The 17,090-nt window shown below is 41.1% G+C and overlaps 2 protein-coding genes across 2 annotated transcripts; one reads left to right on the forward strand and one right to left on the reverse strand.

Moving 5' to 3' along the window:
• Window positions 1–1,317: 1,317 nt before the first annotated feature.
• On the forward strand, window positions 1,318–9,274 carry LOC137781417 (metalloreductase STEAP4-like). Its single transcript, XM_068570162.1, has 9 exons — window positions 1,318–1,524; window positions 1,645–1,752; window positions 4,133–4,203; window positions 4,609–4,693; window positions 6,656–6,934; window positions 7,027–7,121; window positions 7,206–7,359; window positions 7,467–7,637; window positions 9,017–9,274. Exons 1-9 carry the CDS (start codon window positions 1,333–1,335, stop codon window positions 9,272–9,274), a joined length of 1,413 nt encoding a protein of 470 aa, XP_068426263.1. The 5' UTR covers window positions 1,318–1,332.
• Window positions 9,275–12,860: 3,586 nt separating this feature from the next.
• Window positions 12,861–14,869, reverse strand: LOC137781416 (C-reactive protein-like). Its single transcript, XM_068570161.1, has 5 exons — window positions 14,844–14,869; window positions 14,595–14,649; window positions 13,935–14,037; window positions 13,548–13,839; window positions 12,861–13,402 (listed from the first exon to the last, which is right to left on the reverse strand). The coding sequence occupies exons 2-5, from the start codon at window positions 14,647–14,649 to the stop codon at window positions 13,157–13,159; spliced, it is 696 nt and encodes a 231-aa protein (XP_068426262.1). The 5' UTR covers window positions 14,844–14,869; the 3' UTR covers window positions 12,861–13,156.
• Between the last annotated feature and the right edge of the window lie 2,221 nt (window positions 14,870–17,090).

A 17,090-nucleotide genomic window follows, 5' to 3' on the forward strand; every position in this document is an offset into this window, starting at 1 on the left:
GAAAGGGGTGATGTCCAGGAGGCAGAGCGAGTAAATGAGTCATCGGACTAGATCTGCTATCAGGACTATTCTAACAGAGCTACAAGTGAATGGATGCCTTAAAGGTTAGGCATAAAATGATTTCTCATTTTGCTACGATATCCCCCAAGGTAGACATTAATGCTTTAGTTATGGACTTGACAGTAAAAGCTCCTGAGGAAAAGCACTGCTTGTCTTCCATAAATATTGCTGCCTCTCTATATGCACATTGTGATTTCAATGAGGCTGCTGTTATGATGAGGAGCGTACTTTTGTACAGCTACTCAGTAAAGTTGATGTGATTCTTTGTGTCGTTTTTACAGCCAGGTAGTCACCCTGCCTGCACAGCCAACTCCCCAGGTGCTGCGGATCACAGCTGAGACTCTAGTCCGCTCTGATCGTCCTGACCCATTTCAGCGGGCGCACACACGCGCATGGGCACACACACACACACACACACACACACACACGGGCCGACGAACACTTGCAAGCAAAGCCATGCATTCATACAAAATACAGCAGCCACACACAAAACACTTACATGTGTGCCGAGCTTTATTTCTGCTCTGTTGAGTTTGCCCGTGTCACAACTGTGCAGATGTTGCAGCCATGGGGACATGAACACTATTTGCACAAATCTCTTCCCAGTCATTTGGTTGGAACAGTGGGTTTTGAAATGATAATGAATCTGTGGGCCAGGATCTCCCACATGGCACCATGTCTGGTGTGGAAAGAAATGGAATAAGGCAGCCCTGGAAAGCAGCAGAATAGGATTTTTCATTTTCTATCAACTGTAAAAGTGAGACTCTGAACCGAATATGCCCTCTAAAATGGTCTGTGTTCTTCGAAGAAGACATTAAAGGTCAAAAACAAATTAATCTGAGATTATAGTTGCATCGGCTGATTACAGTTTAAAGTCCTGCTGAATCAATCAATTGCTTGGCTGCACATGCAGTAATAAGAGATAAAACATACACTTTTAAAGTTAGTGATGACTCACAGTGACACATCATTATATGATGCATGCTCGCACACTCCTACACATATGATGTCAGCTGTTGATTGCAGGTGTATAGAACAACCCCCATAACCCACGCACGCACGCACGCACGCACGCACGCACACAGACACACACACACACACACACAGAGTTTTACAGGGGGCAGAAAGGGGTTAAAAATACCACGTTGTTGTGCAAACTCAAAGAGGGAGAGGCTGTGTACAGGTCAGATTCCACAGTAATATAACTACTCAGCAGGAAACATTGACCATCCAAACTCAGAGCACATCACGGTGGTGATCAGACTGTCGGACATGATGAAGCCAGAGAGCGTGTCGCTGCATCCTCTGGGCACAGCAGCTGCCCCTGTGCCAGAGATGCTCTGTATCTTCGGGACCGGAGACTTAGGGCGCTCTCTGGGCCTGCGTCTGCTCCAGTCTGGCTACAGGGTGGTGTACGGCAGCCGCAGACCTCACAGCTGTGGCCCCTTGCCTCAGGGAGCTCAGGTACGACACATGGCTTAACATAGCACTTTCTGTCAGTTGAAATGTACAAAAAAAGGGTGTGTGTTACATGTTCATGTGTCTTAATGTGTTGATTTCTTTGTTTTTTGTTTTTTTTTACAGGTGATGAGCCACGCAACAGCAGCCCAATCTGCCAGACTGATCTTCATTTGTGTTCACAGAGAACACTACGCATTCCTGGAGACACTAGCACCACATCTTCATGGAAAGGTGAATTAAAGTTTAATGTTTGAATACATCAATCAACAATAAGATAACACAATCCCTTAATTGTTACTGTAGGGAAAGAATCAGGAAGTAATAATGTAATACAGCAAATTCAAAAGTTGTTCCTGTTAAAGGAATATAATGTACTCCTCACTGAACTAGAATATATTCATTAGTTTCATCAAATCAGGACATATTGACAGGCAACGTGTTGCTTTTGTGCCCTCTTGTGTGATGTAGTCACAAAACTGAAGTTGATTTAAGATCATAGTTATAATGACGCTTTCTGAGAAACAGTTTACAGTGATGGACTTCCTTTGAGGGGACACAACATAATAACTAATATAATCACAATGATCTAATATATTAATATGCAGTAATTTAGTGGTCCTTCAACTATGGACTTTTGAGTAGTTCCACATAAATGTAAAATGTTTTAGAGGTAGATGTCCACTTTTTCACAAGAAGTGAGCAGTGGACGTATGTTTTGCTTCTCAATTTCATTATAGATTTTTTCTATTTCTCAGCAACTGTTGCGTATTTTGTCTACGATGTTGGAACCTACAGTATCACACTAAAGTCTAAGTGTTGTGGGGCACTTACTCTTTGATCACCATAAACTTTATGAACTTATTAAACCGTTGCGCTACTGTGTTCACTTTGTTATTCCCGCTATATCGCAGGACGAAAGGGTCAAAGGCAAAGAATGTATCAGCAACATCTTCTAGCGATCAAAATAACTTTATACTAGGGCTGCGCAAGTTGATGTGCTAAAAACATGTTAAAAACAGTTGAACGCTTTAACGCAGCAATCCTTTAACGGCGCTAATTATTTGATCATGCGCTAACTGCATTGTTTTGTGTGCATATCACTGCCGCACAAAGGTGCTGCACTTCAAGTCTCTCACAGACGTGGCGTAGTTCAGAACTGGCCGTCTTACGGCTCTCCCAGTCCGGCCCGCGGGAGGTCAATTAAAAAATAAATGAACAACATGTATGACATGAATGCAATAAAAACGACTGCTTTTACTTTGAAGGCGATTTATGTACGTGCACGCGCGTATCCGTAGCCTCACCGACAGGCAGCGTTGACGACATGCCGACTTGAGCCCGACGTCAAAACATGTATTGTTATAGTTTTTGTGCTCAGCGAGCAGTTAGTGCTGCCTTAAGCCGCTCGGCCTCACAAAGCGCTCACAGGTGCTCAGTCTCACAGGTGATCAGTCTCACAGGTGCTCAGTCTCACAGGTGCTCAGTCTCACAGGTGCTCAGTCTCACAGGAGATCAGTCTCACAGGTGCTCAGTCTCACAGGTGATCAGTCTCACAGGTGATCATCTCACAGGTGATCAGTCTCACAGGTGATCAGTCTCACAGGTGATCAGTCTCACAGGTGATCATCTCACAGGTGATCAGTCTCACAGGTGATCATCTCACAGGTGATCAGTCTCACAGGTGATCAGTCTCACAGGTGCTCAGTCTCACAGGTGCTCAGTCTCACAGGAGCGTTGCGCTTCGGTCTCCGCTTCCAGATTGAAAATGAATCGTGCATCGTCTGATACACTATGGCAGAGCACTTTAAGTCAGTATCACTTCTGGATCTTTACTCTTCTCTCAAAGAGGAGAACGTTCCACACATGAGGAGTTATGCTCAGAAGGTGTTCAGTGCACTTGTTCAAGCCGACGCAGACTGGACTTTTCTCACTGAGGAAGAAAAACTGAACTGAACTGGAAAAGATCAAAAGCACTTATTGCTTTTGTATAAAGTTAATCAATTGCTGGTCTTTAACATACATCTTTAAGGTAATCAGCAAACTGAACATGGACAACATAAGGAGTGGTTTGTCCCTCACACACATGCAATGCACTAGTTTTTACTTCATTCTTGAATTTGGTGCATATTGCGATTAATCGCAAAAATTAATCGCGATTAATCAGTTACATCTTTTCAACCTTGGCCAGCCCAACTTCAAACATGCATAGTCACATATACTATTTAAAGACAGCCATGCTACATATTTAAACATGTTCTCACTGCACAAAATTAAAACAGGAAATTACAGGGGAAGAAATACAATCAAAATATTGAGTTGTATTTTATTCACAATTTTTACTCAAATCAAAACTCCATATAGAAGATCAGATTATCTTATCTTAAATATGGAGTTTTATTTTAGAAAAAGTTGTAAAGTTCTAATTATTGTAAAGCAATGCCGCTGACACATTTTTGTTCACTCCTTTTATCAAACTTTCTGAATAGCTCAACATTCTCCCTTCATTGTAATAGAAAGAAGTACGAGACGAGGTTGGAGTTAATTAAAATAATTGAACTAACGTTTTCTTTTGTCTCCTGCACTCTGTCGATGCTGATGGGTTGATTACAAGGTTCTGGTGGACCTCAGTAACAACCTGAAGAAAGACATGTACCCAGAAGCCAATGCTGCCTACCTGCAGAGGTAACGGACTCCTGTGGAAGAGAAGAAATAAAGGATGTCTCAATCAAAAGGACTCTGTGCATGCAAAAGCTACCATCCTCATACATGTAATGTTTTATAAATGGAGCAAACTTTTGTGCAGATAAATATAGGTTTAATGTCAGCAAACGTCGACAGTCTTTATGAGGAAAGTGCTCCCAAAAACCGTTCAGAGCATGAGGCGTCAAAACTCTCAGCTGAATCCAAAAGAAATGAAAAGGAATGAAAAGAAATTGCAGGGTTGCAGCTCCCTTGGACAGCCTGCTATGTGTCTACTCATTTGAAGTGGAAACATTGATTCTCACCATTTTCCGGCCCTTCTTTTCCAGTTTGTGTATTTGTAGATAGAAACAATAGTGGCTAACGTCCATTCTGTGTGTTCCTCAGACTGGTCCCTGAAGCTACTGTGGTGAAAGGCCTTAACACGCTGTCTGCCTGGGCATTGCAGAATGGACTTCTGGCAGGAAAACAGGTGAGAGAGGAGTGGAAGTAAGGAATCTGTTTAAATGCATCGGTGGGATCAGGGCCCAAAAAAAAAGTCAGGACCCTGCCGAGCCTGTAGGAAGACGCCGGTTGACAGGAGTAAAGATACAAAGACAGAACAGTACATCGATTACCAGCATGACCTTTTCATGATGCAATGCATGTTTAACTTCAAGCCTGCTTTCGACATTTCCAGGAACACAATAGCAAAAGTGTCTACGAGGCTAATAAACAAGGCATGTAGCTCATGGGGAGAGTGGTTGCCCTGAAAGCACAAGGTAGCCGGTTCGATGCTTGTTCACCCTGTAGTTCGCAGGTCGAAGTGTCCTTGAGCAAGATACTGAACCCTCGGGCGCTTCACAGCAGCCCACTGCTCTTTAATTACCAAGGATGCGAATAATTTCCACACTGTGGGATTAATCAAGGATTATAAATACAAATAATCAGAGACGAATGCTTCACCATAAACCCCTCACAATTTAGGAAGGAAATTGATTTCATTTTGGTTGATGCAGATAATTGATTTAGTCGTCTTTCCACAACAATGCGAGAGAAAATAAGGACAGTGCTTGTATGAACACACATACAAACAAACAAACACACTTAATGATGTTACAGAGTAGAAAGACCATTGTTTATTGCAGCTTCCGTTTCCAAGCTACAAAGAGAAACACAAACATGCTGAAATCTCTGGAGACCAAACCTGAATCTGCCTTGAATCCTCTTCAACACACACACACACACACACACACACACACACACACACACACACACACACACACACACACACCGATGCAGTGCTCTATTTTCTTTGAAAACAGGTACCTGTGAGAGAACAGGAGTGTCTGAATGTGTGTCTTTATCAGTGCATGTGTAGATACAGTCTATATCCACACACACACACACACACACACACACACACACACACACACACACACACACACACACACACACACACACACACACACACACACACACACACACATGCTTGTAAGTGTGTGTTATTCGTTGGCCAGCAATTTGATTAGATCCGCAGCGGGGCTGTGCCTCTGTCACATTTACATTCAGATGAAGATTTAGTCTGTCGGCCATCCCCTGCTGTTACTGGTGCAGTAATGTAGGGAGACATGGCTGGCTGCCCGGTCCACTTACACACACACCTGGGGGAAAACTGCTCAATCCCACTGACTCCACTATATGCCTGTCAAACTGCTCTCTCTCTCTCTCTCTCTGTCTCTCTGTCTCTCTCTCTCCCACTTTTTTTTTTTACAAACAAGTTAATCATCTTATCTCAGAGCTGTGAGTGTGGTAATAACCTTCAACATGGTGAATTTCTTGAAACAGGATTACATATTGAGCAGTGTCTATATGGTATGTGTCTTTGCGTAGTCATACACTTCCAGAGGCGGCATCTCAAAATGACAGAAGCAGCACAGTGGAGATCAACAAAAGAAGGATAATTCTGTAGACAGACACTCTACATACACGGTGCAGTCATGTGCTATATATTCACAGGGCTGGTGAGTCATAACAATAATCTTAGAGGGGTATTAGCAACTAAACATGCTGAGCAGAATGGAGCAAGAGGAAAAATATTTCTATTTTTGCTGTTGTTCGGAGGCATTTGTAAAAATAAATAAGATCCACTTCTACCTGCTGTAGCTCTCCAGTACATTAGTAAGACATGGGTAACATGCTCCTTTAATAAAATTAACCCGGGCGCTGTAGTTTAATTTGAATCTGTCCCACAAACACAATTTTGCTGCTGTAAATACTCACTGGCACACATATTCAGAACAAATGGGCTTGACATTTGAAAAGTGATAAGAGATGGACTACTGTTGGTTTGGGACATCTTATAATATGTATTGACAAATATATTCACATCACCAACCTTTTTCTTTCAATGTTTAAACACATTCTGAGAATAACACACACCTCCATGCTCCAGGTGCACCTGTGTGGGAACAGTGCAGAGGCAAAGCGGGCAGTAGCAGACATGGCCACCAAGCTGGGCCTCAGTGTCCTGGATAAAGGGTCTCTGTCAGCAGCCGGAGAGCTGGAGGACTTCCCCCTGCAGCTTTTCCCAGAGTGGAGGCTGCCGCTACGCGTGGCCGTCGGCCTCACCGCCTTCTTCTTCTTCTATCTGCTGATTAGAGATGTCATCTACGCTTATGTTGAACAGGGGAAAGACATCTCCTATAGAATCACGATGACCCTGGGCAACAAGGTAAAGATTAGCCCCCTGTCTGGTTAAATGGTCTGCAAAGTGTATTGTGTGCTCCTCTTTAGGATGTGTTCTGTTCATCCCCCATCTTTCAGGTGTTTCCCATTGTGTCTCTCATCATGTTGTCTCTGTGTTACCTGCCTGGTGTCATAGCTGCCTTCCTTCAGCTCTACAGAGGAACCAAGTACAGGTCAGACATCGAACCATCAAGCGAATCTCCATTGTGTGTGCAATTTCCTTTTTCGAAGGCTGAGCTCAGTTTTGCATGTTCCAGACGCTTTCCTGATTGGCTGGACCGCTGGATGCTGTGTAGGAAGCAGATGGGTCTGATTGCACTTGGCTTCGCTTTTATCCATGCCGTCTATACATTCGTCACTTCTATTCGCTACGCTGTCAGACACAAACTCATCTCAGGTGTGGTGGATGAGGTACGGCAGGCTGGCTCAAACCTTTCAGTGTTTCTACGATCCTGAACATAGAGAAGTATAACATCGAGCTAACCATACTGACAGTACTCGCTCTTTGTCTCCCTCAGATAAAGAACAATAAAACCACCCCGTTTTACTTCGATAACACTGAGGCATGGGGCCAAGACTCATTCTTTATGCTGGGGATCCTCGGCCTCTTTCTTTATGTCCTGCTAGGACTAACATCCCTGCCCTCAGTGGGAGGCTCGCTCAGCTGGAGAGAGTTCAACTTCGTTCAGGTCAGAGCGCAGTTGGAAATGTACAGTCCTTTAGGTGCATGTGTGAGTGTCTGAGTGCGAGTAGGTGTGCTTGAGTTTACCTTAAAAGACGTTCGTCACGTGCTTGCTATCAGTAACAAAACACTTCTTTTAGGGCTGTGTTAATCTATATTTTGAGTTTCCAAGATTCCACCAGAGTTATTAAAGTGTTGTAAAAGCAATATGTCACAGCAGTCGTATCCCCGGAGGCTAGTTAACTAACTGCCTAACACAGGCACACAGAGTGAAAGCCTGGCTGACTTTAGCCCAGGATCTTAAATGTTAAGTTATTCATTAAATAGAATTATGATACCTGCTATAATCCTCAGGGAGGCGATTGATAATACAGGTCACAGGTCCATTTGTGTGAAGGTCAGGTCCATAGGTAGACCTCAGATAGGAAATGTGACTCAGAGATAGAGGTCTAGGTCAAGATAATTCTCATGATCTGGTGAGAAGCATAGTGAAAAACATATAATAACTGGTATCAATTTACATAAACAGTTTTCCTTATCAGGGTTGTCAATCGAGGAATGTAAATTATTGAATGTTAATGCTGACAGCAGAAGGATTTGCTGTTGAAGAAGATCCCTGATTATTTTAGAGGTGCGCTGTTCATTATTGCACATTATAATATGAATGTTTCCTTATGCGCTGTTTTCTCTAAGTCACTGTGGATGAGAACATCAGCAGCCAAAAACATGTAAATGAAAGCATGATTATCCAAGTGTTTAACAATAACTGAGCCTCAAAGACCACCAGTGTTACGCCAATTACTCTGGATCCATATTGAATTCATATTTTTCAGAAACATAGCACAGAAGGGTTTCAGTCAGGGACAGGTTTCTTTTTTATAAAATCAGCTATACAGTGGTTTCAATTCAAGCTAAACAAATACATTTTGAGCTGGAAAAAATAGCAACATTTTTATCACGCAATATGTGTTATTTGTATATACAACTATTAAAGCAATAGTATATATTTTTGGAAAAATGCTCATTTGATTTTTGCCAAGAGTTCGATGCGTGTCCACTAAATATGAATAACACCAGCAGACGGTTAGCTTAGTTTAGAATAAAGACATAAAAAAAAAACAAAGTATGGGCTCACATGCTGGAATATTTTTTCTCAGAGCGTGGTAACCTTCGGAGATAAAACACATTTTGTGAGCTTTAGACGTGCTGGTAAGTTGATTTAGTTAGCTTTGGAAGGAGACAGGCATCTGTTTCCTTTGTGCTAACCTCAGCCAACCAGCTGCTGGCCACAATAGATTTACCGTGCATGAGAGTGCAATGAGCGTATTTCCTAAAATATTTCACTGCTCTTAACATTTCCATTTCATGCGTTTCTTTTTCTTCTAGTCGAAGCTGGGCCACCTGACCCTGTTTATATGCACGGCACATGGCTACATTTATGGCTGGAACAAATTTCTCCGGCCGTCTACCTACAAATGGTACACTCCTCCTGGCTACATGCTCTGTCTGATTATTCCTTCCGTGGTGCTGGTGCTGAAGGCCCTGGTCCTCCTTCCCTGCGTGGATCGAACCCTGACCCGCATACAACAAGGCTGGGAGAGGAAGCAGCCAGACGAGGAGATGGTTAAAGCCACTAACTTGTGAACTCTGACCTCTGAAGACATCTGAGTTGCTTGCTATTGAGCATCTATTTCACTCCTTTATTTTGAGGATGAAAAACAAATCGTAAAACTGGTCAGAACAATACTTTTCATATAGTATTACAAATACCAACGATCATGAAGTGGAAAAATCCTCACATCATAACTTATTTATTTTCTAAAATGTCTACTGTCTTGTTATTCGGGTTGGGTATGTAGAATGAGTAATAGTAAAACATATCCAAAGATGATTTTGTCCATGCTCATTTGGTGCATGATTGTGTCCTTCGATCAGTCGACAATGCTTACTCTCATTGTGCAATAGCCAAACAAAACAAAAACATATATAGTTTATTTCAGCCAAACGGACAGGTCTCTCCGGATTTAAATGTGTTTAATGTATATTTCCTGTGAGCTTTGAAAAAAACTGATTTCATGTTTGTTCTGTATCTTTTTCACAGAATGTGGAGAGAAATAGATTGATATCCCTGCTGACCCATTGTTTTGATAAACATAGGCAACAGTTACCGCTTTTCTTCTCTCCTCTCCCTTCAAGTATCCCTGAGGTTGCTTTCTTCTCAGGATGTTATTGATCTGCCTGTTTTCTAACACAAACACCTTGCTTCCTAAACCTGCTTTCCTCTTAAGGGCATGCAAACGTGCACACATACACACTATGCTTGCACATACAAACTGTGAAGGAGAGTGAGGTTGAGCTAATTATATTTCCGCACACGCTCACACATATGCGCCCATATGCCAACACCACAGTGTGTAAGAGATTTGGAAGCCAAAAGCAGACTCAGGAGGAAGAACAGGTGTCTGTTACAGATCTAAAACAAGGTTACAGAGGGCTTAAGTATAGATCATCAAATCATGTACAAGGAGGCAGAGAAGAAGTATTATGAGGCAGAGAAGAAGGTAGGTTGCATAACAGAACATTTGTCAATGGCGGGTGATTTGATCAGCAGATGCGGAGAGGTGGCAAAGTCAATAGAGTTGGCTGGTGGTGCAGAAATGTAGGTGTGGAACAACAATATATTTTTCTAAGTACAACACTCATCAGATGATCCGACGTCAACGGAGGGGAGAGAGGAGGATGGAGCAGCTGTCTCCATGACAGGGTCTGGTGCTACAAGAGAAGAGAAGTCTTTTTTGCTCAAGGCAGACCGTTTAGTCAGAGGCGTCCTGTTATCTCGCATCTAACAACATTATCTGCACACACAATCTGCCATCCCTTACACCCGCTCACATTTTTTTGCTATCTTATTACAAGAGAACTGCTGTTGGTTTTAGCTTATCTCCCGCTGTTTGTCACTTTGTCACGGCCATCGGTGTCTGATACCAACGCACAAGGCACCCTTCATGAAACACATGTAAATCTATCCGCCTCATTATTAGACGCTCAGAGGAAAAGCTCCAGGATTGGGATGACATAGTACGCACTCGCCATTATTAGCACTTTTTGCTGTCAGCCTCCGACTCACCATTACCATGTTGAGAGCTGTAGAAACTTGTGTGTCCAGTCTTGAGGTTGGGCAAAAATAAACTGATGAAATTGTGGGTAAAGACATGAGAAGTTCACCCAGAATGTATCTGTGACACGTACACTGTGATGTGTGTATTGTATTTTATATATCTATCATTTTAACTATGTTAAATTAAAGGTATAGTGATACAATGGGCTATGCCAAAAGTTGGACATAGCTTAAATTTCTGCAAATTGTCTTTGTGACAATATGACCTTGACATTAAATTACTTGGAATTTCGTAGTGTTTTTTTGTGAAGTTGTAAATAATGTCTTTACAAATGTTCCAGGAACAAGATATATGTTAATCATGCCCAAGTCTTTGGCTTAGTTGTGTGACATTTCATATCTTGATTACTTACTGACATCAATACGTCTTTTTCTGTCAAGTAAAGCTGATAACATATCTCAGTAGAAACTCCATAGATTTTGGTTTTCTCTTCAGAGAAATTCAAGGCTGTGGAGACATTTAACATCCCCAAAAAAGTGTCTTGCAATCTGTCACTTGTGAACTCATGAAACCTAAATACGCAGTTTTGAACAGGAGATTTTTTGACTCTTTCCAAAAATCAATTTAATCCTTTGTTAAAAGGATTTCTTTGATTCCTTTTTTTGCCTTCTGTGAACTCTGAATTGTGAGCTCTCCATGTTCCAAAAAAATTGAGACTTGTTACCTGGAAAAGATGAAATAAAGGTCTTAACAGCTTTCGGCCATTCTTACTGTTTTTTAATACAGACAAGAAGGCCAAACTCTGAAAGGCCTCAGGATTGCATTGAAGACTGTACAACTCAGCACAGCATGGGGCACATGCACAGTGACCCACGACACCAAGGGTGCAAATCCCAAGTGAGTGTCCCTCATGATCTGGTGAATTAAACTTTTACAATATGTCCAAACCCTCAAACTCTCAGTAAAAGTTGCCCTCCATTACATCAGCGAGCAGCTGGCATACCACAGGAGGCTTTTTCTGCGTTCTCACACGGCACATAATGCTGAATTGATTCAGCAGGAATGTCAAAAGAGAGGCATTTAAGGTGAGTAGTGTTACTGCTTCAGCTCCTATCCTGCAGCCTAATTTACTGTGGAAGTCTCTGGATGTTCGCAAGCCACCTGCAGCATCACTAGTGCCATATAATTCAAGCAAATGCTGCAATTCATTCAGAGAAGAAAATGTGGTCAAGCAAATTTGAAAATGAAGAAAGACTGCTTTATCTTGCTAATGAATAGAACAATGCTTCACGTATCTTGATGACTGATAAGACACTACCTCCCCAGTTAATCAAACCTGCAGACATGGGCTTCTTGTATCTTGTTCCACACTTTACAGCAGCATGCAGTGAGAAAATAGAACAGATTAGCTCAAAACACAGTTTGTGATATGCAGGTCTCTCAAAGAGCTTATGGTTGTTGTTATCTGATATATTATTTTACATTTTATTTGTTGTCTTTAGTGTTGAGTTTTGCTCAGTATACATCAGTAGTTCAGCTACGTCAAGCTTATGGTCATGCTTGTCTCAAGTTATACTGAGCCATCATGAAAGAGACCCTTTGATATATAAAACAGGTTTAGGACAAAGAACAATGATGAGTTGGAGTCATAAACTGTAAATATACTGTAGTCACAAGCCACGCCTCCTAAGATCCACGCACTGAACTTCCTCAGTCACATCGGTTCGGATACAAACCATTATATCACAAAGCATCAACTGATGAACTTGTGTATTTCTGTGTTTCGAAAACCTACTTATATTTTCAAAATTATGTATCATTTGTGCATCATGCATGTAAAGAAGTACCCCATCACATTGGAAATGATTTTCTTGCAGATGCTGCTGCAGCAACCTAAGCAGTACCCAAGTACTTCGTGCATGAGCGGACCTCGTAATTGCCGATAAGACAAAGAAGACAGATGTATCCTAGGAAGTCAAGTTCTTGTAGCACAAGCGGCGACACAGAACTGGATTGGGCCTCTGAAACATGTTAGAGATTAAAAGAAAGGTGTTGCATCAAGGCGTGTTGAGCTGATACCAGAGACACACAATTTTGAGGACACCAGAGTCTACAATGCTCAATTTTATTAATTGATTTATGTCAAAAGATGAAGCTGAGAAAGGACTGCAAAATATCTGAAATGCCACATAATTACATGACATATCTGCACAGTTAAGAACACATTACATTGAAGATGGTGATTAAAATAAGGATTATAATTTGTAAAAGTATTTTAAATCAAGCTTAAACACCATTAAACCCCATGTCCTCCCCAAAGGATCTGTTTAAAGTAACTCTTTAAGTATACAGGGAATTTGCATTGCATATTCGAAAGGAAAGACCTTGTATGTAGTGTTACATTTCATCAATAACCTTTTCCATATGGTTTGCGTTTGGGGCAGGATTTTTGTGCGTCGTTGAGCAGCACTCTTCCGGTCAGCTTGTACTCCAGTGACCTCCAGTTGATCAAATTCCCTGGGAGGTAGTTTTGTTCAGACATGTAGCGCTCGATATCACAGCCTGAACGGGTGTAGTTCCACATCTGGACCTCGGATATCATGCCAACAAAAGACTGCGAACTGGAAAACCCTCCGCCAAGGGAATCCTGATCCTGTAGTGATCGCAAAGTGTTGAGATACAAACATTGAGTTGCTGATTTTTCTTTTAAACTCAATACTTTACAGATTCAAAATGAACACACACTGTATCAATCTACAGACATGTTTGGATAATATATGTTTATCAATTAAACTTACTTGTCCGAGGAGAGCAGTGAACTTTTCGATTTTTGATCCTCCAATGTATTTCATAATTGAAGGCTTTCCATCTAACCACAGCTGCACTAGACCAGTTTCAGAGTCCCACGTAGCACAAATAGACTGCCATTCATTCAGTTTGTAGTCCTGCTCTCCAAATTTTACCAATTTACCCCCGACATAGAACTCAATCTCATTGGTTTTAGAAGTCTTGAATATCAGGAATGCATTATCTTCAGAGGATGTGGCTACAGAGAATAGTGCATGCGCTCTGCGGAGGTCTGTAATGGATCTGCAGGCGTTGAAAGAAAAATTAAAATTAAAATATGATGCTTCTATAGTCAGAGATAAAGGGAGTTTGTTCAACCATTTTGCTCTTAAAATTACCTAAAACAGACAGTCGCAGCACTAAAATTGTCTTCTAGTGTCGTCAGTACCACGTTAGCTTTGGATGTTTGTTCTGGGAAGACCAGCATTTGACCACACAAATCTACAACAAAAGAAGACAGAAAAATGCTGAATGCCAAAAAAAAAATATACCACCATGTCCTAATATTTAGCAAAGATGCACAAATATGAAGATGTTTGAGAAAAGTATTTCAGATGTGATGACAACCGCACAACCTGTTGACTCTACTGAATGTAAAATAGTAACATACAGACGCAAATAAACCACTGACTCTTGACTTTGATTGGTTACGTATGAGCACTGCTAATACTTGTAGTCCATACAGTATGAAACACATTTACATCATAACAAAAATGAAAAAGATTCAAATACAATTTAAATAAAACTTTCTTAATGTTAAAATACTTTTAAATCAAACTAAAATGACGAGCACAATGGACATGCTAAACATGTATGACACATACATACATTCAACAAGTTTTTTTTAAGTTGCAATTTATAACTGTTTCATCCTAATCATTTCAGAAATGAATGTTGTTTGTAAAATTATAAATTATAAGTGAATGACATTGTCTACATGTATATGCATATGCATTGTGAAATCCCTTCTTTTGTTCCCTTTAATTAAAAAGAATTACCTTCAGGTGCTGCAGCACATGCTGTCAGCATCACCAGGAGGAGAATGAATGCCATCTGATACAAAGACAAATAAAGAGACATTAAAGAAAATGATAGTTCAGATCCACTAAATCAAATTATCTTGAGTCAACTACCAGTGTATAATTCAAATACATTTACTTGCAATTGCATGACACAGTATACAGCACAATACAAATTAAAAAAGTGCAGTGACCTAAATGAATACTCTGAATGACTTTTGATCTTACCTTGAGTCTGTGTCAGGATGTTGTGCAAGACAGCGGATAGGAGTGAGTTTTATACTCTCACGCTTCCGGTATTTTAATATTTGACGTCCTTGTACGCCCTCTCATTATGACACAATTAACTTTGAAAGATCATTTGAAAAATCTGTGGTATGTCCAAACCCTATTGGAAATGGGTCAGTGTTGACATAACACATGTTGGATGTTTGAAAGAAGTGCTTCATTGACTGCATCCTTAAGGAACTGGTTGGCTTGCTAAACTGACCATTAGTGGGGAGGTGTTGCATTTAAAGATAATGGTAGACATCAGTACACCGGTATTTATACAAGGACATAAGACATTTTGTTTTTATGTTCGGAGAGCAATTAGTAAAAAGGAATGTCACTGTACCTGTCAACAAATAGGTCACAGCGTCATCCAAAAGGTTACGTTTTATATAAGTGATGAACCAGTTAGGTGTAGCTCATTAAAATCATACCATATGAAGGGCAGCAATGAATCATCAGGGGAAGTTTTAAGCACATCAGATAGTTTAAGACTATGCCAATAGTTTGCTAGATCATGCTTACATACATAGGACATGTATTAACAAAGCTGTGTTTTCATAGAAATTGTTTTTTTTTACATTAAGCTTACACTTTATCCAAAGCAACTTACATTTTTGCTCTATACATCATAGTCAACGGGGAGCAATTCAGGGTTAAGTTAAGGACAGGGAGTAGCAGAACCAGGGTTCAAACCACCGATCCTCGGATTTAAAGACGAGCATGCTAACCACTGAGCTACAGTTGCCCATTATTCAAATAAAACCATTGTTTTTGGATGATTGATTCATGTTTTGATTGCCTAACTGTACTGTCACATCCAGATATTAGATCTCTGTGCAGAGGACTTCAGTGATGGAGGAGCTGCATGTTCCTCTCTGCGCTGACGCGGTGAGACCCTGCAGTGACTCGGGGGAGAAGCCTAAAACTCAGAGCCAAAGTTTTCCGGAGAACTGCCTCAGATCAGCTGGAGGGACGAACCCCGCAGAGGGACCAGACCGAGACGACAGAGCACACTCAAGTCAACCGGGAAAACTCTCTGCTTCCTGACAAGATAAGCTGTAGGAAGAGAAACTCTTCAATTACACTAAAGTTGACTTTGGAGATCATAAACCAATGGGATCTGGCGGGAGCTGGTTTGGTTATTAGCAAGTATTGAACAAAAAAGTATCGATATTAATAACATTTTTACTATATATAGGATTATTTACATATATTAATTATAATGGGGGCCCATCGTTGGATCAGGGACCAATACACAAGTGTGAGTCAAAATGTGTGTTAACTCAAAATGTCAAGAGATAAAGTACTATTCCACATTTATAAAGTGAACAATGAAGAGTTAAATCTGAGAACTTACCAAAAAAAACGACTATTACGACAAAAATATTTGAACAAAATAATCACACTACTTAAAATAGAGTTTAAAATAGAGTTGATTTACCGAACAACACTGGCAATATAATATACATACAACAATATATTATACAACTACAAGCAAATAAACCTAAAATCAACAAAGCATGTGGTGGGAGCAGTGTGTACATGTAGGTGTGTTTGTGTATGTGCGAGTGTGTGTGTGTGTGTGTGTGTGTGTGTGTGTGTGTGTGTGTGAAGGAGTTAGTTAGGAAAGAAAGAGAAACACAAAAAAGGGAGGACCCTCGCTGTTGCAGTAAAGTACAGTAACTGTGATTTTATCACGAAGGAACCCGACTGTTGAACTTAGGCTCAGCAGCCGCTGGTCATTTAACTGCTAAGACAGAGTTTACCGACCTTACTCACGGTGGCCTAATTAAACACAACACGACTCAGCAGTGTGGAAAAACACTGCACTGAATGGCACTCGGCAGTCCGTAAAATCCACACTAACATGGTAAACAGTACAGTTGACTTGAACCAAACCAAACAAGGTTACAAACACACTATGACCTATCTCTGCCCAGATCCGTCGCGGTTAGCGCACTACTTCGGACTTCTGGACAGCATTTCGCTAAGCCTAGAACCGGAGACCTCTTGACTGCCCTCTCTCAGCGGGTCAAGCGGTAAACAAATCCTCTGTATGACAGCTGGGATTTGTCTTTGGATTTGGAGACAGAGTTTGTTTCAGCGGAGATCCGGGGACTTTAACCGCTTTGCATCTGCAAGTTCTACACGGTGCGCTGATTCGCGTCCGGCTCCGGAGAAAACAGCCAATTTTGTGATTTT

Source organism: Clinocottus analis, unplaced genomic scaffold (genome assembly GCF_023055335.1).
Source record: "Clinocottus analis isolate CAN_PGR_092001 unplaced genomic scaffold, fCliAna1.0.p SCAF_9, whole genome shotgun sequence".
NCBI lineage: Eukaryota > Metazoa > Chordata > Actinopteri > Perciformes > Cottidae > Clinocottus > Clinocottus analis.